Genomic DNA, 22,226 nt, shown 5'->3' on the forward strand with positions numbered 1-22,226 from the left:
AGGCTGGACGGGGCCCTGAGCATCCTAATCTGGTAGGGTCAGTGCTGCCCACAGTGGGGGGTTGGTACTGGCTGGGCTTCAACTTCCCTTCCAACCCAAGCTATTCTGTGCCTCTATGATTCGAAATGCAAAGTTACAGCAGGGAATCAATTGGCAGCCATCCCTTGGGCTTCAGCGCACATTATGCTCAGTAGAGCCAAGATAGTATTGTTTTCACACACAGTAACAAGTACCCAGCCTCATGTAGAAAGCTGGTGCACTGCGGAATATCACAGATTAATGAAGAAAGCAGAAGTGAAGTCAGGAATTTTTAATCCTTTATTTTCAAAAAGCCAGACAACATATTAATTTCTACGTTAACATTAGAAGAATTTTATGCCCTCAAAATAAATGCTCTTTTCACATACACTTTACCAACAACAGTGCATATATAGAGTATTTTACACTTTCTACGTAGTGTTGAAACTAACTTAGAGCAAGTCAAATTCCGTCTTCAGCTCTGTACAAACAAAGCAAAAATACTTCTGTTAGGATCACCAGTCCTCTGCTGAGCCCTGTGACTCATGTACAGAACAACTGCTTCCTAGAACTGCTAATTCCTGCAATTTGAGGTTTTTGAAATGGCAGAAGAGCCAGAGCAAAGTTAGTCCCCACAATACTATGTTATTCTTTCTGTTTCCTTCCTATTCGAACAGTCATAACTTACCTTTACAGTGGGCATATGGCATTGTAATTATGTAATCTTCTCCTCTGTTTAGAAACATAAGCTTTGCCTTCCCATCCAGCAATGCAGAAAGTGAGTTACCTGCAATTTAAAAGAACAAAACCACTTATGTAAATAATTCTTGATATACACGGTCATTCATCTTATCCTACACTGGCAAAATATGTACACTTAAATGCAGGACGCTAATGAAAGAAGTAACATGAGATGCAAATAACTGAGGACCCTGTAAATCATTTACAGCAGAAAGCATGCAGTTCTAATAAATTCTCCTCTGCAAAGCTCTCCTTTGCTCTGGTATTTAGCTCATGTTGCAGAGAGGCCATTAGATTAAGTAAGACACTTGCGGGATGCACTACAGAAGAAAGCAGCTCCAATGCTTTAGAACTCTTTCAAGTGTTTCTGTTCTCACAACTTCTCTAATATGTAGTATTCCAAATAAATAATTTCACCAGAAAGACAGAAATGACTTTTAAGAAGTGTTTCAGCAAATACAACTGCTAAAGGTAGTACATAAAAGGTGTTCATCTAAACAGAAAACTATTTTACGTAGCAATGCTGTTTCAAAGCCTATAGTTGTACTGTCCTTCTGGAGCTTTCCACTCTTGGAAATCTGAGAGCTAGATAAATCAAGAAGTTAACATTCATACAGACAATTGTTGCAAAAATCATCTGGATGATCAGCTAGCTATAAAAATCCTCATCTGTGAGTGTATAAATATAACTTGACAGCAAAGTGTCCACACATCCTTATAAACCTTTGCTTTTGGAAGAGCACTTCTTTAAAGCTGTCAAGATTCCTATCTGATACACTTGTTTAAAGCAAACATTAGTGTGATTTCTCTCAGAAATGGCAGAAAAGGGGAAAACCCCAGAGAGCTAGGAGAGGGAATCAGGGCATCCTAGCAGATGCTCCAAAACTTTTTTGCTCTTAACTCTCAACATACACAGCAGTGACTGGGAAAGAAAACAACAACAACAAAACAAACAAAAGCAGTGCAATTATGTTACTTGGAAGGCGCCTAGGATTAATGTCTTACCATAAAACTTGGATCGAGCTAGAATGCTGCCAGTAATGCAGAACCCATCCTTCCTATTGCTGACGTGAAAAGCTGACACTGGTGGATGATGGGAGACCTGGAAGAAATAAACATAGGCACAGATGAGCAGTTTTTGTAAGTTAAGCAGCATCTTCAGGAGGTGTTGCACACATCCAGAAAAAGTGTAAAACAGAGATCACAGTACTGAACAAGTTCCTCTGAGCCCTGTTCATACTAATGTTAACATGAAGGAAAAGTTACATATGGGAGACAGAGTTCTTCTGCAACTCTTCTCCTCCATGCTACATTTTCTTTTCCTTATGCATTTGAGATCACTTTAGGCTGTAATGTACACTATCAGATTTTCAACACAATAAATGGTTGTGCAGAACTTTTGGGGAACAACTGAATAACATCCCTGACATGGATGCAGCGACTGAATAAAACAAAGCAGAACAAACCAACTGAACATACAAGAAGCTTTGATTAAATATGGAAAAAAGAATGCACACAAGTCCTTAATTCCTTAATTAAAACTATAAATCTCATACTAAGTGTTGTCAGGCCAGTTTCGTTTTGAGTATTGCCCTTCATTTATCTCCAAAGATATGGAGATAAGACCTCAATTTATTCCTAGTAAGATCATTACAAACAGTTTAGAAATAAAGGAAAATAGGATTTGATTATCTATTTTATGCCCCTTTTGACAGTGGCAACACAACCCATAACAATATTTTCTTACAAATAAGAAAACAAAGAAGAAGAATTCCATGGGAAAGGTCTACCACTGAAGAGACTAAAGTTATAGATGGGACAGCTGCTTTTACCATCTTGAGTGCCTGCCAAAGTACAAGTTAATCTCAGTAAATCTGAAAAGAAAAAAGATCAGTAGCTAGTTTTTAACACTTCCCATTCTGGATGTCTAAACAAAACTGCAATTTCCTCTCACAGAATGAGATAAGAAGAGTGATCCTATGGATGGAGGTGTAAATGGACTGCTGCTTGCAGCACCTGAACATCCAAATAAAGTGACTCACCTGTTCTGCTATGTAAAACGTGTGACTGTTCGTCTGAGGATGAAACCAACAGCAGCGAAATGTCTCGCCAAGAATAGGGTTGTATGGCTTTTTTATTCCCTGAAAAGAAAGCAACCAAAATCTGCTATTAATGAAGAGATGCTAGCCATCTTTACAAAGATGGCCTCAAAATAATGTAGTAATTTTCCCCCTTATGTTCTAGATCAAGTCTATAACAAGAATCAAAGCCTAGGAACTGGTTATTACATACATTCTTCTGCTCTAAATTTCTTCACCCAACCCATGGATTAATCTGCTCTTCTCACCGTCTTCATCTCTGATATTGCCTGACCAAAGCCTCACAAGGTGATCAGACTGTATTGTTTCTGTTACTACATGCAGCAGGTAAACACTGATGTGGAAACGTGGCACTGAAGTACTCACAGGCATGAAAACTCCTGCATCTAAGGATTTATTACCTATTGATAATCAGTTTTGTCTTCTAACTCTCCAATGAAAAAGTTCTTAGGTTACCAAAAACTATTTCACATCCACTATTTACTGTGAAACCAAATGCAACTTCAGTTTTAAATAAATTGTCTAAGTCTTCTGAACAACAACATAGGTGAAGTGCCAAGGGAAAGGCAATAAGGAAGTACACAACAATAGCAGAAGATTTCAGTGTCCATTACAACCCAAAGTTCATGCATTCTTTTACCTTTGGCTTTTTGTAGAAGCCAGACAGATACCACCTCAAAACTTGCTTCATTCGACAGTATGGATCATCTTCAAGGACAGCCCTGCAGGACAGAACATAAACTGTTTTCTCACATGCTTTTGAGAGACACATCACACATCATGTTTATTTTATACCAGTACAATTATCTTCAATAGTTCTTCCCTAGTACTAAATGGAAGTAACTTCTGTGCTCCTGCCAATGGGAAAAGCTGTCTATTAGCACAAACTATTTTTCAGTAATGTACTTTGCAAAACACATAATCTCTTAAAAAATGGCACTTTCTCTGCACTCCTGCAAAAAGCCTAGTAAAGTCTCTGAAGTGTATTGCATTTGATTTGATGGAAGTTCAAGTGTGTTCATGTGGGACTGACTGGTTCATGCTAACAGTACTGCGTAAGTCATAAAAATAAAAATTCTAATCTCATCAAAAGCAAAGACCTTTGAAGCTGATGTGCTACATGGCCTTTTCCAATCCTTTTAGATTTCATACAGCAATTCAGATTGCAGTGGGCTTCACAGAGTTGTCACATCCAGATCTTCTCCACTCAAAGATGATGTGGAAGGTAAAACACAACCAATAGATTTCCTGGTATTTCCGACCATTTAGTCAGATTTCAAAATCTACAAGGTTAAGTTACTACAAAATCCACTTAGAAAGAGCAGCTGTACCTCAAACATATTTATTAAAGAAAACCTTCAAACCTCTTAATTTTTTTCCAGATCTCAGTCCTGAGGAGGACCATTTCCTTAACTTCGGATGTTACTGTTGGAATACTGCACACATTGGTTTGAAATCCATAAAGCATATCTCATTGAGAAAAACAGTTCTATCTGCAAAAATAACATTTTCTATTTTCTACTCCTGTGCTCCCAGCAGGTCTCTGCGCTCAATCATGTTAAAAGATGCTTCTTATTTATCAACCAACAAAATTGTGCTGCTTCTGGGGACAGAAATGCTTGACAGTTCTGCTGTTTGCTCTGTATGTGAGTACACCAAAAGGTGGCACAGATCTGTTGTGAGATGCTCAAAGCAACGAGCTGAATTCCCTAGGAAGGTGTGGAAAGGATGTGCTGTGCAAAAGCAGCTTTGTCTGGAATTTATCTGATTCCTTGCCTTTCATGGGCAGAAGTCCCACTGAAAAGCAGCCAGAGCCTGAGTTGAATGACACTGAATTCCAGTGTGTCATTTGAGTCCTTCTCACCGCACAAGCACACCCCAGCCAGCATCAAACTAACACATTTTCACACAGACAAGTGATGTGCCCACACCAGGCAGGCTTGCACTGCTTACTGGGAAAGCAGGTCAGCATGGTAATAGTAATCAGAGAGCTTGTTCAGGAATGAGCGTGGCTCCAGGATGAAGGTGGGCAGCACCACCCGAGACAGATCCATGCCAGGCCGCAGCTGCTTCAACAGGATCCACATCAGGTTCTTGTTCTCCTCCGAGACAGTTTCTGTTTGAGATGATTCACCTGTCTACATAGAAAAATGGAAAGCTCAGAGCAGAAACAGGAAAATCACTTCCTGCAGGCGCATTTACTTGGATGGTTCAGGCTCATGCAGGCATACTTGTTCTGGTGGAAGGGTGAATGTTGAGCACAGCAAAAAAACCACATCAGCTCTAGCCTGGGTGAATTCTCAAAACACTAAAAGGAGTGGTACAGAGAGCCCCGAGGCTCTGTATAAGCTAGCCTAAGGAAAGGACAACACATTTGCTGTGCTCAGCCCTGAGCAGCTGCCTCCACACACCTTGGGACTTTGTTATGTGATGGACCAATCTGAGCCACCATTAACTAAGGGGGCTCCACACCCTTCAGAGGTGTGGATGTGCCCAACAGTGTGACAGCATCACTGCAGCCATGGAGTGCATGAAGAAGCTCCTGTTAGTCCCACTGTCAGCAAATGAGGGACTGTAAGATATACTCTGTTATACGTGCAGAAAAAAATAGGAGATAGGTGAGTACTTAACAGAAGACTGAAGCAGCCCTAAGTTCAAAACAGGACAAACTACTAGTAGGATAGGAATAGCAAAGACACCACTGACAGGTTGTGTGCACAGCCTACATCTCCCTCAGTGCTGCTTAGTCCCCTACACAGCACAAGCACAAGTAATGGGAAAAAAAAGCATTGAGGATTGCATTGTGGTTTCAGTAATAACTTTATAACTCTGTAGCTCATCATGGATTTACATGAGGTGACACTGAGGAACATGTTCAGTGGGCATGGTGGTGATGGGCTGATGGACTAGATGATCTTAGCAGTCTTTTCCTACCTTAATGATTCTATGATTTTATGATTCTGTTAGTTAAAACGTGAGGGAATGGGCCTTTTAAGGCAGTGGTGAAAGAAAATTAAACTTTGAGAGATCAATATCATTTTAATGCAGTTGTTGATTATCTAGACTATTGTCTAACATCCACCCTAGCCATCAGAATTTAACAGTGAAAAAGAGAATACTTGTAATTAGGAATTCTACTGGTTTTAGGCAAGAGATTCCTATGAGAAAAAGGGCAAATCTCCATTTCTGGAACACACTCTGGTTCAGGAAAAGACTCATAATGTATCCCAACGGGAATGCAGATGGTGTATATTACTAAATACTCATTTTCACCATGAGCATCCCCAGCACCATCTTTTTTGGCTACCTATCAGCCCTTTTACTCATCATGCACAAATATACAAAAACAACTTGTAGGCTGCGGGGAGTTTCAGGGTGGGGAACAACATAGCTCTTCTCATTTCATTGCTTTTCCTTTCTTGTACCATTCTTTTTGTGACAGTCTGATGCAATAACAGTTTGAACCTCCAATGTGTGGAGACCATTAAAGAACACAGTACCACAGCGTCTTCTAGAGTGTACAATAAGCATGGGTCTGCCTGAACTGTTATTATTTAACCAGGTTTCAAGTGTGCGGGTATTGGTAACATAAACCAATGCCCAGTTGAAATTGCTGTACAGAGCAAATCAGTGCAGAAGGGGAGAAAGGAAAGGAAAAGGAGGGACCGAAGCATGAGAATAACCTCAGGACATTTCTAGTTTGTTTTTCCCTCAAGTACCTCACCCTCAATAACCCCTTTTAAAACTAACTATAACTAAAACTTTTATAGTGATCTACTGACTGAAGAGGTGTCTTTTTTATATTCTAGGCCAACTTTTGCAATCTGACATTTGTCTGCAAACTCTTACTGCAAACAGGGCCGGACTGGTGCATATGCCCACACAGATGCACAAGCACATGCCTTTCCAATGCATACAGATGTACATACATACATGCACATCTTTCAAATGAGCTTTCATAGCCATGATGCAATTTAACAGTGATAGTATGTGCTGTGATCCTCTGAACCTGAGCTGCACTCAGAGAGACAGAAGCAGAGTCAGATTAAGAAGCCAGTTAACGTAATTCACTTGATACATCTGAGCCCACTACTGACAGCAAACAGCATCACAGCACCCAATTTACTTTTCTTTATGGTGCTGTCACCGCTAAAAAGCCTGCCTGATCCGCATTTCTCCGGGGACATAGCCCCATCTCCTGGCAAACGGGGGGAACCCAACAGAGTACCTAATGGCCAGGCTACGTGGGAATTCCTGCTGCATGTCTGGGTGGAGTCTGATGGGAGATGCACAGAAGGGGAGATGGGTTTTATTGGTGTCTCTGGTCAGTAATTCTGTTTCCAAGTACAGTTTCTATAGCAGCGGCTTGCACCTCACCCACAACACTTGTAACCCCAGCAAACACACAGGGGAAAGAAACAGCTTTCTAGAAAAGCAACTTTCTTTGAAGCACAGACATAGGCAAGGGAGTGCTCCAAGCACTCCTGGTGCTGGAGAAGGGCTCCTCTGCTGCCTGAATGCACTGATTCATACCCCATAACACCCCATAACACACTGACTTCCTTCAGTTGTTCTCTTGCTGACTTTCTTAGAGATGTCAGTGACAAAAGCTCTTATATGGAACCTTCTGCTGTTAACAGACATGAGAAATGGCTTTCCTATGAGAAATGGTCACTTAGGAACCCATTATGCTCCATTAGGACACACAGAAAGGATGTTTCATGCATAATAAAGAAAAGAAAAATATACTTTGTGCCATGCAAGGACTGAGCTCCTAATTGGCCAGGACACATGCCCAGAATAATATTTCCCCCTCCTGCTGGCTCAATAAAGCACTGTGCCAATGCTAGGCGGCTCTTCACTGCAATAACTGGTTACAGCAATCGTTGATGCTGGAGACATGCCAAAGCTCAGCAGTGAAGCTGCTCATAATGTATAATTATTAGAGCACATGATAGTTCAACATAATTCAGCAGAAAGCTGTACATTGCTTTGTCTGTAAAACACTGGAACTCACAAAGCTGATTCTTAACTGCCATGCATCTAGAAGGCTGGATAACAAATACTATTAACAGAGATATATTAAAGGATCAGGCAGTGGTGACTTCCCCTTTACCTCCCCAAATTCTTCATAGATCTGTTCAACGTAAGTTGTCCCTTTCCTTTCTGGAGAAACCTCTCCATGGATCTCTGACTGATCGCTCTCGCTTTCATTTGTCTTCCGGCTGTTCTCCTGTGTTTCATTCTCCGATTCTTCCACATTGTCTCTCTCAGACTTGTCCGAAAAAGCATCATTTTCCAACTGGTGGTGGTTCTCCAGGGCTGAATCGTTCAAACTGAAACACACAGTTCATTATTCACTTCAATATCATCTACAGAGCCAGCATACTTCAGGCCTTTTAGATAGGTGAAAACATCTCCCGGGACTCAAAACAGAGTTTGCAGCCCAGGAGAGCTCAACATGTGGCTTTTCTGAATAGCAGGGTTTTATCACAGAAACAGGGAGACATTTCCAACCAAAAATCTCTCTCCAAATGGCACTTTGAAAAATCTGCCACGGAGTTCCACTGTGTTGGCCTTATGCAAATTGCCACCCACTCTGTGCAGGAGCCCACATACAGAAGGGATACAGAGCACCCACTAACAACTGTACACTGCTGACTGCAGAACTGAAGCGTGAATCAGGAGACATTCTTTCTTGTACGGAAACAAATCAGAGAAAGATATCATATGGGAAAAATATGAAATTATGAAATACATTTTCTTTTCAGTATTACTGCTACTTTATTTCAGCAGATGGTGGTCCTAAATCAGCCCTACATTAGAAAAGGTTGATTTAAAAATCATTTGAAGGAAAGATTGTCACAAAATCACACACAAGTCAACCTGGGAAATGCACTGCCCCCAAATAATGTTATATGGAAGAACTCAGAAGCAAACACTGGCAATTACACATAGCAAGAATACAAAGATTATAGTAGCATCAAGAAAAAGCATGGAAGGAGTAAGCCTCATGCTCAGTGATACAGGCCTTATAGGATAAGGAAAGGGCTAAAAATTCTCTCTCATGTAGCATCTCCATTTGAAAAAGCAGATGCAGTTCCTGCAACAGGTAACAAACATGACTAGATAGAGGTTAGACCCTGAAAAGAATTCACTTAATGCCTGTCTCTCCAAGGGGTACTTAGCATGGCATTTTGCTTTCCCTATTCAGAGACATCTTCACACACATAGCTATTCCATGGCCTAGTCCAGATTGCAGATTCTTTCTTATCCAAGTCTTCATTCAAAATTGTTCTCAGATGGAACAATAAGAGAAGAATTTCAGCATTTACAAGGGGTTTCAGAGGATCAAAACAGGCCCTGGATCTTGAAGAGCTTTGTTACCTCCTGAAGCCCACCTCCTCCTCAAAGCAGGCTTTCTCTCCTCACCAGATGAGAGCTCTGACTCTTCTGGGCACGTTCCAATTTTGGTTATAGATTAATGCTGAAAGTTCCCATCCCTTGTTCCACCCTCCTGGTTCTCTTGTGGGCAAGCATTTTTGTTTGTTTGCTGATTATTTTAAGATAAATAGACATCGCTATTTAGAGACAGGTTTTCAAAAAATAATTAAAAAAGAGTCAGGACACAGAAAATTGTCATCAGCTTTTCAGATGATCTCAGCATGTGATTTTTATTGCACAAACCAAGCCACGCTGTGGTACTCACAGCTCAGTTTCCAGAGGAGCCCAACAGGCTGAGTTCTTTTGAAAGTGTCATCTACAGCTTTCTGTGCCTTCAGAAAATCTCTTAACTCCATTTGCATATGTATCTGTGTATATGTCTCCATGTGTATAATATAAAAACTACTATGTTTTCAATTTTTAGCTTCACTTTAAAATAAACCTACAATCATAGACCAGAAAGTCAATGACCCCTATACTCCAGCCCTAATAAGTTGCTTTTAGACATTACATATCTGTCTAAATGCTCTAATGCCAGGGTCTCACTTCTTTGTTATAGATAGTGACCTTCAAGTGTAACGACTGATAACCAAATACAATGAAAGTCTGGAGTACAGCGTGTGCATGAGTTTAACATGACAAAGAGGAAGAAAGGTAAGATCTGTCAGAGCAATCATCCCATGATTCCCTAGCACTGATACTTTCTGATGGTAGGGCAAGTATTAGTTGTGGACCTTCAAAACCTAATTTATTCCTTCATTTTCCAATTATCAGTTAAATACGTTTATGGTTGCTACACTCCCTCACCCAGTCAAAGTTTTCTCCATGGAGTACGTATGCTTGAAAAAGTTTATTATAAAGCTTATGGGTCATGGCTCAGAAGAAGCATATTTCTATTTCATATTAGTAAGGAGAGCATATGTTTTTAAGTTTCATCTGCCTCACATTTCCTCTACACTTTCTTCCCACCCCAATTCTTTTGCAGAAATATTTCTTTAAAAGATTCCAGATTTAATCTGAGGGGAGATTAAACTGATATGAAATCACACTTCATTGTGCTGGATTATTCACCAGCCACAAACAAGGCAAGACTTAATATCCCAGAGCCAAGGAGCTGCTCCAGGAAACCAAAGGGAAAACAGATGTTCTGAGGAACAAATTTGAGATGCTGAAGTGAAGCCAGATCTTCTACTCCTTCGAACAGAGTTATCAGTAAATACGTACAATATGAGAAAAACAAAATTCAACCCATGAGCTCGAACTAAAACCAATGTTAAGATTTCTCAGAGGCTTCCAATGTGATTTGGACCCGGTTTGAAATGCTAGAAAGGAATGAATATACCAAAAGTCAAGAGCAGATTTCCATTTTACTCATGAGCATGAATGACTCGGCATCTTTCACAGCTAATACACTGTTTCAGCATACTGGATCTGTCATATGTCAGTACTTTACTTTCCAGTAATGTTCCTGGAAACTTCAGTCAGTGACCCGCACTTCTTTGGGTTTAATGCTGCTCATCTACACAAAGCAAAAAGATAAATTTGGCTTTCATCAAACAAGGAAACAAGCCAGATTCCTTGGACACGGAAGCAGCAAGAAACACAGCTTCATATGAAGAGCGTCTGATGCCCTAAAGGCTTCTTGTCTAAAAATCTCAGATTTGCCCAGTACTTTAGTTTTTGATTCACAGGCACAACTTGCATAGTTCTTTTCCTTTCATGCTACTAAGGACATAGATTTCAAAATCACCATATAATCTTGACTTCTCTCCCAGCAGGAAAAGAAGCAAAGCAGCCAGTAGACAAATGCAGCTTTGGCTCAAGTGAGAATTTGCCTTTGCCAGTTTTCTTGGGTTTTGTTCTCTCTATAATATCCATCATCTCCCTTTTTTTCCTTTTTGTTTCCTTGACAGAGTAGTTTGGCTAATTTGAAGATGGAGTTAAATGTAATTAACTGCCCCCCTTAACAACAGCGTGCCAGTTTAATTGGTATGACTCCCTGTAGGGAAGGCGTTTAATTAGAATGATTGAATCCCTGTGATGAAACCACTGTCAGTGGCAAACTAAAAATCCCTTGTTCAGCATTTCCACAGTTTAGGTTTTATTTTCACCCTCAGTTAAATGTTCTTTATTCCACCAGGGACAGCAGAAAGTCATTCCTCTGGGCTTTAAGCACTGCAGAAAGTCTGGGTACACATTAAAGCCAGCGGTAAAAGTCAGAAAGGAGAGTGAATTGTCCAGACAATCAGATGCCAAACTTCCAGATTGAACTAGACTTAGCTAAAATCTGAGTTTGTCAGAAAAATCTGGTTCCAATTGTGGGTACCCTGTTCTGCCCAAAACCCTGCCATGTGTGCAGAGCCTCAGTCCCATTCAGAGGGCTTTTACTGTCGGATAACTGAGTGGTGAAGCAGAGGCACCATTTAAATGTCATTTATGTATCGTATGTTAGAGAAGAAATACTTCAGTGCAGTTTTAACTCTATCTTCTGCATTTTCAGAAGCCATGGGTCTGACTGTAAGTTCTCAGTGCTGTAGGCTCCCTTTTACTATTAATACTTCTATACACTCAAGCATCAGCTGAAAAAAGTCCACTGCATTCACAGCAAGCACAGTTCTGAAAGCCTCTTTCTTACATAGAAAAAAATTAGAAAGTGGGGTATTACAGAAGATGCCCGAGAAAAACAGCAGTATTTGCTCACCTACTAGGGCAACACAGGCACCATAGCAGTACATCTGATTTCCTTCTCTTCACACATTGCTCCTCAGAAAAGCTTGTATTCAAGTTTTAGCTTAAAAAACAACAACAACAAAACCAACAACAAAGAGCAGGTCTGGAGAATGCACACTGGGAATACCAGAGCCTTTCAAAGTAAAGACCAGACCAGAACGCTGCCATTTAGCTTAGGTCCCATGGGACCAGTGATACCTCTTACAGTCTGCAGAAGACTCAGATCCCTGCTGTTGTTACACTTGTAACAGTGCAGAAGAAAATCACCCAAAGGTGAGATTCCACTCTGTGAGACATCATCCATGCAAAACGGCAAGTGTTGCTACCCTAAAAACTGTCTAATCAATGGTTCATGGTTTGAGCCCTAAAAGTTAAATTCCTATCAGCAAAACTAGAAATAGACACTACATCTCCCAGTTCCACTCCAAGGGCCAAATATCTATACCAGGGCTATTTTTGAGCTTGCCTATTTATCTAAAAGCAACAGATAAAGCCCTTTCTTCTTTTAAATGCTTTGAAGTCAGTTTTTCTAAAATGCTGCAGCATTACTAGGAATATGAATAGGGCACATTTTTTCCCTTATGTAAAAATGTATCTGAGGCATAATGGAAGAAATAGGAAACCACTCAAAACCCCTGTAGAAAGAGGAGAAGTAATTATAAAACTAAGGATGCAGTGTGTGCACACTGCTGACATAGTACTATTAGCAAAGAGAAACACATTATTAAAAAACAGATCAGACTCAGAGCCATATGTGCTAGTCAACCGACAGACAGTGTAAATGATTGTGTCTGCCTAACCACAGGTCTACTTCAGTGACTAGACTGCACTCTTTACTCAAGCAAGCCATTTTCATGGAACTACCTTTAAACAGCATTTTGATTCAAGAAGGATACAGAAGAAAATTGCTTACTGTATACATGAACTCAACTGAGGTTCCTCCCAAGCACCAGGTGACAACAGATTCCATATTCTCCAAACCCACAGATTTCTGATGGATGCAGCAGAAGAATATACAGGCTATTTTTTTATCTGGGTCTTCTTAATGGGCTCTGGTTACGTAACACTAAAGTTGACAGGATGCCCAAGCATGACCCACCCAACACTTTTCTCTCTGTGCATTAAGAAGTGAGAGCCCCATCTTACTGGAAGAACTCCTGGTCCGAGATGGTGCTTGTGTGCAAGATGTTGTTGAGCCCTGCATGTGCAGAATCACTTGAGCCATTCATTTCTCCATCCTTTCCCTGCTTGGAGGCACTGAGCCGGAAGAGGCTGGAGCAACGCAGGGCAAGTTCCAGAGCATCCAGCCAGCATCGGCCTGTGAAAATAAGGGACATTGTTGAATCACAGAATCGTAGAATCGTAGAATCGTAGAGTGGCCTGGGTTGAAAAGGACCATAATGCTCATCCAGTTCCAACCTCCTGCTGTGTGCAGGGTGACCAACCAGCAGACCAGGCTGCCCAGAGCCACATCCAGCCTGGCCTTGAATGCCTCCAGCGATGGGGCATCCACAGCCTCCTTGGGCAACCTGTTCCAGTGCCTCACCACCTTCTGTGTGAGAAACTTCCTCCTAATATCTAACCTAAACCTCCCCTGTCTTAGTTTAAAACCATTCCCCATGTTCCATTAAGGACAGGAGAGTAATTAAGACACTCATACATTGCTTCAGAAGCTTCTTACCTGGGAGCAAAGCTTATTATAACTCAGGAATTCACTGTGTACAATAACCTATGTTACATTTTTCATCTCCTTTATCCTCTGGCTATCTTGTCCTCCTCCCCAGTGTGTAAGCACTGAACTAGAAGTCGACTTGCAGGTTGCACACTGGGTGTAATGTTCTAACAGCAAACACTCCAAAGAAGAACCAGGAAGATCAATACTGCCAGAGTGATTAACAGTGGGGGAAATTGCTTGTCAGGCTGTTTATTTTTCCCAGTCCCTCAGACAATCAGGATGAAGTGTCAGCTTTTCTTACCATGCTCTAAAATATCTGTAACTGAAGGGCCTACTTTACAAATACAAGAAACTGTAAGTTTGGTGCAGAGATGAGATAAACTATGTCTAGCCTTACTGGATTTTCTTAAGGCCTGCACAGAAACCACAGACAGGAACCCAAACTGAACCTTGGATCCTTTTCCGATGGTCCACACAAATTCACAAAGCAGTGTGGTAATGCTAAACATCACAGTGCTGGAGCCTTTGTATTCTTGAACGCACCTGAAAACAGCCTGCTTCTTTAATGTGGCCATGGCACCTGCAAATTGGCTGAACATTTAAGAACTGAGGTATCTAGGGAGTTATCCTCTAACTTCTAGCATGTAAAACACAGCTCTTGATTACACTCCTCAAAATACATTTTGCAATAATTAGAAGTGTTCTTGAGAGGCAGGGAAGAAAACAAAGGGATTTTTGCTCCAGCAACAGCAGCTGCTACAAACTGGTTGCTCCTGGACTGTATCCACCTGGAGGTTCCATTTGGGAAATGTTTCCATTACATTTGATTCCACCACACACTAAGCATCACGCATATGCATTAATCTCACTGGGATCCAGCTGATCTCTTGGGCAGAATTCCTATCAACTTCAATGTGACTGAAATTTGGCTCTACAAGATCAATGAGAGCTTTAAAAAAAAAAAAGCTCATGTATATAAGGAAATGTTTAAAATTTGAGTAGCTTTTAGAGCTTACTTTGGTACAAAGCTATAAACCAAAAAGAGAGTAAAACTCCAGAATTTTGCAGAATTCCATTTGAATACTGAGCCCCAAACGCCACAGAGCTCAGCCATTCATTCAAATTTCAACCCCTAAATTCCTTCTGTATCAGCTTACTATTTAATAATAAAACCATACATAATGGAAACTAAAGATTAGGAATGTTGAAGGCTGTTGGAATTGATTTCACACTATTTTGTATTTTAAAAATATTCTTGCACGAAGGCTTTACATACAGAGATTTATTCTCTTCTTGCCATGTGGAAGATTTGCATGCATAACCCATCAGAGTTAATGGCTGTGCTGAGAACAAATTTACTCTCTTCTACATACCCCTGCTAACCCATCAAGATGGAAACTTGTTTCAGGTTACTCCATACAAGTGAGTACACTGCTACTTGTGCTCATCTTCTTTGACTTTCCTCTCTCCTTAACTTTTCTTTTCCTGTCCATGCAGAGTGATGACTGCATCATTTGGAAACACCGCAAATGTCAAGATATTTTTATGTCCAATGGGCTTGTAGAGATAGATGCTTTGATAAAGAGCAGTAAGGGAGGTCAGCTCCTCAGCTCTCTGCAGCACTCCTGCACAGACATCCTCTTGTGACAATCACGACAATGCACTGGCTATGTTTATGCCTTCTAACAGGGGTGACAAGAATGTCCCAAGTCTCCTCCAAGCCAGCACCTGGCCACCTCCCATACTGTGCCCTGCAGCCCAACCCTCCCTGAAGCTGGAGGCACAGCTGGCCACCCTGCACTGCCACTGCCATAGGCATTCACTGGTACCAACACAAGCTATGAGTGTCCACCACATTGCCACAAGAAACCATTGCATGACATGCTTAAGTTTTATATTATTTTAGATGAATCCCAGGAAGTAGTCATGAGTAATTTGAACCATTTTGGAAGCCGTATTCAAAGAGTTTAAATTAAAAAATAATAATAATTAAATTGTTTAATTTAATATTCCAATGCAGCAACACAAAGCTTTAGAGGAACAGTCATTATAAGAATGAACCATGCGTTAGCATTCAGTATTACTTCTGCCCCACAGCACATGGAAACTGTGTCAGAGCCTGCCCTTGTATTCACTTCCAACAGAAAGCGAATTCAAGCAATGCACAGAAACCCCAAGCTAAGATTTCAGCCATCAGGTGGTGCTGTGAATCTAAACAAACACATGCCACGCAAACACACACACACACAGACAAAGACATAGGATTTCCTCTGCACATAAAAAGGTTAAATTCTCTGCAAGTCAACAGTGTGTTAATTTTACAATTTTACAGTACAGTGCTGTAAAATCATACCCTCTTAAGTTTTGGGGACTGTGCACAAGATAAACCTGTTTCATTGCTACAGGCCTACATTAAATATTTTACATTTGAGTGATCTTGCTATTGAGTAACATTCATCTTTATTGTGAAAATTGCATGAAAAATCTATCATCTGGATTGCTTAATTGCTTACATGAGGTGTCAACTCCCTCCCTCAGGAAATGCAGAAGGAGAAAAAAGCATGTGGTCACGATAATTGAATGGTCATCCACAGTCATGGTAGTCTGCATGAAGGCTTCACAGAATTTACTTTTCACATTTTCTAATTCTGAATGGTTGACTCAAGACATATTCTTTTTGTATGCGAGGTGCTTGGATCAGAGAAGGATGCAGAAGGTTCCCTCAGAGGGGAATGGCAGCCCAATATGATCCATATAAAGGAAGCAAAACAGAAATGCAGAGGAGTTAGAATGATAGCCTTTCATCCAAAGCTAACAGTTCTCAGTGAGAAAAACAACAGACAGAAAAGAAATCCCATCTAGAAAAGGTTCCCTTCTCTGAAGGACAAAGTCAGTCCCAGTCAGGTCGCTCACACTGGCAGCAAGAACAAGGAAGACATCTCATATCACCCATCTTTCAGCACCTGAACTGCTTGGGTTTGGGTTGCCTAGCCAGCCTTGGCTCCGTCCAGGAGCAATGGAAGAAGAGTGATCCCTTGAACATGGCAGTTCCTCAAAGGCCAAAAGCAGTTATCTGTCCTACTAGAGTACTTGCATTAGCTCAGGTTCCTGTTCTTTTCTGGAGCAGCTGCTCCCCTTGCTCTGACAATTGGTTTGAGTTTCCATTCCCCTACATCACTTCAGCAAATGAAGATCATTTGGCACGTGGCAGCATTTAGGTTTTTTTCTTTGATACATGTGTCTACAGCCATGACTGACAATTTCAAGAAGGAAATTCTTTGCAAAATCTGCTAAACACAGCTGGGTTCCAAAGTTCCTTCCTTCTTGAAAGGTTTTGAAAAAAACCTAATAAAGGATGTGTAATGCTGTGACTTCTCAAAACCAAAGCTGAACACACATCTCTGTTTTGAAATCTTCAGGCCTTGTAGCGCAGCAGCCTGGAAAAGCACCCTGCAGTCCTCTGAGATGATTCATGCAGTCCAGCTGAACGGACAAGAAGCACTGCTTCTCCTTGCAGGACACTTTCTGTATCCACAGGGCACTGCTGGCAGCGTGCAGAAACCTAGAGGCTACAAGGCTGAATAGGAGAAAACAAGTGCTTGCACCAACTCTTTTTCTTCTTGGACAAAAGGAACTACTAAAACCAAGTGACAAAAAACACTTCTACCCCTTGGAGAAAACAATGGTTGCTTATGCTGCTACACCAGTCTCAGTTCAAGGAATACCTTCAGTATTTCCTAGCCTTTAAACAGATCTTAAATTACAGCAACCATCCTACAGAAATACAACAACAACAAAGCAGAAAATAATGGAAAAACAAAGCTCTTCAGTTCTCATCATTCCATTTAGAACAACTCTGAATTTGATGTGCTAGATCTATTTGCCACATTCTGGAGCAGCAGATCACAGAGGAGCCAGCCAATGTTCTCTCAGCACTCATCAATAACACAGATCTGCTTGAGGTGGAATCATATCATGGCACAGAGAAATTTCAATCTAGGATTAAACTTTGCATTTTTGTAGCTAGAGAACAGCTGAGATTAATTTCTAGCCAATTAAGACTTCAAAAGCCTCACACCTAGTAACCATACGTTATTCCAGACAGGCATCACTCAGGGGTGTTCATTCCTCTTGAATTATTAAAGTCATTCAGCTTTTGGCCTCATGCCTCACACCTACAAGATAAATGCTTTTCAAAATCAACCTGAAGTAGACTGCCACCTGGAAATGATGAATACTTGCTCAAGTGCACACAAATCACAGATGCTGAGGAAGACACAGATTTGGTTCAGTCAGTGAACATTAAGGTCACAGTATCCAGCTGACTGCTTCTTATTTTGTGGTATCACTTGGGTGCCTATGTATATGATTTCTTGCACTCTGGCTGTCAAGATGCAAGGATGTCATTCCTCAGTTAGCTGCAGGTGCAGTTGTATGCAGCAAGCTAAACAAAGTCAAGTTGCAAATGCCTGGATTTTCAAGTGCTATGAAAAATCTGAGGAATGTGAAGGGCAGACATAAAGCTAACAAGGCAATTTCTAATTTTTTCCACCACTCCCAGGGTCCGGTGGTGTATTGCACTGTGGAGATGATTTCAAATAGCAATCTTCCTCTTGGTTCACTGCTTCTGTGCATGACCCTTATTTTAATAATGTAATTTAATCCCCAGATCAGAGCACCCATTTTGGAGGAAGGGCTGAGTGCCTAGCAAAATCTATAGAAATAAGGACACCACAAGCCAGAGCATCAGGTTTTACACACAGCTCTACCCACACAAGGCTAACCAAAATTTGCCTGGAGGAAGGGACAGACATAAGCAATGAAATGCAAGTGTAGTTTATAATTCCACCGTTAAGCCTTTAACCCTTGGTAGCCTGCCACTTTGAGCTTCCCCAGTAACCCTTTCAGTAGCAGTGCCTATGGCAAGGTGGAGATCTAAGATACGAGATACATACAACCAGGTAACTCCAACTGCTTGGGAGCTGCAGGGCACTGACTTGGGGATCTCAGGAACAGCCTCAGAATGGTCCGAGCAGGAAGTTCGGAACGTGTTTCAATTACTAATTCTAAGTCGCTCATCAGCATAAGTCTGAAACGAATACATAGTCACTGGTTCGGAAAAAGCAATTTCCTTTTCTGAAACTGCTAAGAAAGAAAGACCCTGCGTTTGTACAGGTTGGGCCTTGCGGGCTGATTTGACCTTCCAGATGTCTTTAAAACACATCACAAAGCAGACTGCTGCTGGCGTCTGTGAATGTGAAATTCAGTGTAGCTTGGCGGTAGCTCTGCAGGCTGTGCAGAAGTCAGGACCTTAAATCCTACCAGCATTCTCTCACAGATGGTACAGCAGAGGGGAAAAAAGGGATTCTGAAACGCTGAGAGAAAAAAGTAGGCCATGTAGCTGCTGATCGTGGTACAGAACTGTACATATAACATATGTTGTAACTCAATATTCCCCAGCAAGTCAGAGGCTTACAGGAATTACTGTTAAATTCACCAAATGCTCTGCCGTTCATTTCCCGCTATTAACATGGGAGGGTGGATTAAAAAGAATACGGTCACAACACCTCCTCAGAGATGCCACAGATTCAAACAATGTGGAAGGAATTGCTAACCAGACCACCCTACTGTAGAAAAACAGCAAAGAAAATGAAAATGATGCTACATCCTATAGTGACTCTACTTTGACCTGCCCGGTCCCTGCCTGTTTCTTAAGAATACTGTCCAACATTTTAGCTTTAAAAATACATTCCAGTAAGTGACTATTTTAAGCTCTTATGACACCAGAGTCATAATAATTCACTGGGCAGAAAACTTCCCACAAGGCCTCTAAATATTTAAACTTCTCATGCACCAGACATGGCCCCTTTTGTGGTTTTACAGAATTACAGTATATAACTTGAGTGGAGAGATCACAGCTAGGTAAGTCTTACTGCTGATGATCTCTTGGGCACTACTGCAAGCATGGAGCACTCATGGGCAAGGGTAATCAGAACAAATCTAAAGCTATTCTACTATTTTAAGGCCTGTGATAGTCATCATAGAAAAGAGGGTGTAGAAACTAAGCCACAGGTCTCTTTGCCAGGCCTCAACATTTAATCATCAGATTTTCACTAGAATAAAATTTTCATTTAGAAGACAACAGAAATGACACAAGAAAAGGACATTATCAGACAGCAATTTGTCTTGAATGTATACAATGGCCACTTTGTTCCCTCTGAGCATTTTCCAATTAAGTTGACTGAAAGACGAGTCAGATGGATCTCAAAATAATTACAAAATCTGGATTGTCAGACAGTGAAGTTAGTCAGTTACCTAAGAACTCTGCAGGACTGTTCTGTTTATTTCTTCTGCAGGTCATCCATCTAGCTAGAATTTGAAATGCCTGTAACTTAACAGCTCTGCCTCAAAGGCATTTTTTCCCAAAAGACTATGTATCAATCTATTCCTATCAAGATGGGTGATACTTGGAGCCATATAAAATCCTGCATCCCTTTACACAAATACGCTGTACTGTCCCATAAGTTACAAAGATGTAGAAAAGAATAAATGTGCTTCTACAGTTCTGCACAAGTTCCACTTATTTTCACATCATTTCACTATACAGGCAATTCTAAGCAGCTTTCACTATTGAGATGGTATACCTCATGATGAATACAGCAGCAGGAAAAACAGCATGCCAAGTATATAATGGAAGAAGCCTTCCTCCTATTCTAAGTGCCATGTCAGAGCTGCATTTGGCATCTTCAGTGTCCCATTTTTAGTCTTTAGGAGTACAAGAAACTTATTCACCAGAAGCATGCTGTTTCTAAAGCCCACTGTGCTCCACAAACAATTTTTATGTCCTTGAAGTCAGTCTAGATGAAATCTGATCGAGCACATGGACTACATGGGCATCCTTTCTGTGAGAGGCAACAAAGATCCATGAAACAGTCTCAGTTAATCTGCCACGCCAAAGAAACTACTGCAGTCTGAAGGTTAAATGGAATGAAAACATGACTTTAATCACTTTATCTACTTATAAATCACTGATATTTTAGGTTGCTAAAGTCATTTAGAGAGATTTTCACATAGCAAGCTGGCATACTTACTGTATGTTGACCTAAAATTACCTTCCACAATTTTGTGAATTCCCAGAACATTTTTTTACATGAGGTTGCACAAGGTTCCATCTGGACCTGCTACAACATAAAAGCTGATAAAGCATGTTTACAGGAGAATTCTGGTGGTTGAGAGGCATCTATCCACACTTTTTCCATATTGCTATGTTATTTTCCTCCAGAAGGTCTCTACCTATTTGATGACTTGGCAGACAACCCTCTAAATTCTCTAAATAGTTCAACTGAGGAAGCAGGTAAGCCTCATCTCAGGAGAATTCAGGATCAGCTTTTTTCTTTCTCCAGTGTTTACTGATGTAAAGTTGTTATCTCAGCTACAAGCCAAGGTCGTTCCATACACGTATACAGAAAGGTGTCTTTTCATGAAGAATATGAAATGTACTGTAGTCTGCCTGACCTATTTTAACCCATGCTAATGAATGTCATCTCAAACTGAGCGAGCTGTTACTTTTCCCTTCAAGATTTATTTATTTATTTATTTGCATCAGTGTATTTTCTTCCACAGACTTGAAATAATTGGAGAAACCAAATGAAGACCCAAACTTACCATCTGATTCGGAGGCTGCTCTGAAAATCAAGTAGCTGCTGGGAAGAGGCTGAGTGATGGAGCCAACATTTTCTCCCTTTGGGCCCTGGAAATGCATACACACAAAAAGAAGTAAGGCACTGTAAATGCAGTGACCATTCAGTGTCTTTCTACTAGGCAGCGTGTGTATGTTTGTGATAAGAAAGGAGGAAAGAAGCAGATGGAGTAATTTAGAAAGATTCATTAGTAATCATGACTTGCTGCTGTGGTTCCAAAGCATTAATGAGCCCTGACATAAATTGGACTCAGCCTAACCCATGCTCAGCTACAAAACTGTCCTATTTATTCACATCCTCAGAAACAGAGGAATCTCATTCCTAGACCTTGGAAAAAAAAACCAAGAAAACAAACAACCAACAACAACAACAAAAATTACAAAAGAATCAGCCAAGTATTTGCTATTACCCATCTTCGTGTAACACCTGAACAGACTTTTCCATGCAGCACACATCAATCTGATGCACTGGAGATTAAATACCATTTATGTGTCACTATAAAAGCTTCAGAGCCTGCACTTCTGCTGTGAGCATCTCTAGCAGAGAGGCAATGGCAGATCTCCTGGAAGAAAGGAAGGAAGGAAAGGCAAAGCTCTATCCTGCAAACCCTTCTGTGGGGACCAGGCCATGTTGCAGGAAAGGAGATGACAGGGAAGATTACATGCTGAGGATCAAAGGTTTCCCAGCACGGACACACTGATGGGCTGCTACTCTTCACCTCCACATCCACAAATATTGAGAACCTTTATACTGGGGTGCCTGGGGGGACAGCTGCCTCAGAGATACTGGGAACAAAACCTGGTTTTGCTTGCTTATTTT

The 22,226-nt window shown here is 40.9% G+C and overlaps 1 protein-coding gene across 5 annotated transcripts in view; it reads right to left on the minus strand.

Moving 5' to 3' along the window:
• Nucleotides 1–22,226, minus strand: part of OSBPL5 (oxysterol binding protein like 5) — a 130,449-nt gene that overhangs the window by 14,008 nt on the left and 94,215 nt on the right. For all 5 annotated transcript variants that reach the window (XM_042884587.1, XM_042884586.1, XM_042884582.1 and 2 more), the window contains exons 7-14: nt 21,373–21,457; nt 13,179–13,350; nt 7,975–8,194; nt 4,812–4,996; nt 3,499–3,580; nt 2,802–2,900; nt 1,765–1,861; nt 707–805 (exon numbers count right to left, since the gene is read on the minus strand). In XM_042884587.1, coding sequence (XP_042740521.1) covers nt 707–805; nt 1,765–1,861; nt 2,802–2,900; nt 3,499–3,580; nt 4,812–4,996; nt 7,975–8,194; nt 13,179–13,350; nt 21,373–21,457 — 1,039 coding nt within the window. The remainder of the gene's footprint in view (nt 1–706; nt 806–1,764; nt 1,862–2,801; nt 2,901–3,498; nt 3,581–4,811; nt 4,997–7,974; nt 8,195–13,178; nt 13,351–21,372; nt 21,458–22,226) is intronic.

Source organism: Lagopus leucura, unplaced genomic scaffold (assembly GCF_019238085.1).
Source record: "Lagopus leucura isolate 7727_CA_CO unplaced genomic scaffold, USGS_WTPT01 Super-Scaffold_100044, whole genome shotgun sequence".
Lineage (NCBI taxonomy): Eukaryota > Metazoa > Chordata > Aves > Galliformes > Phasianidae > Lagopus > Lagopus leucura.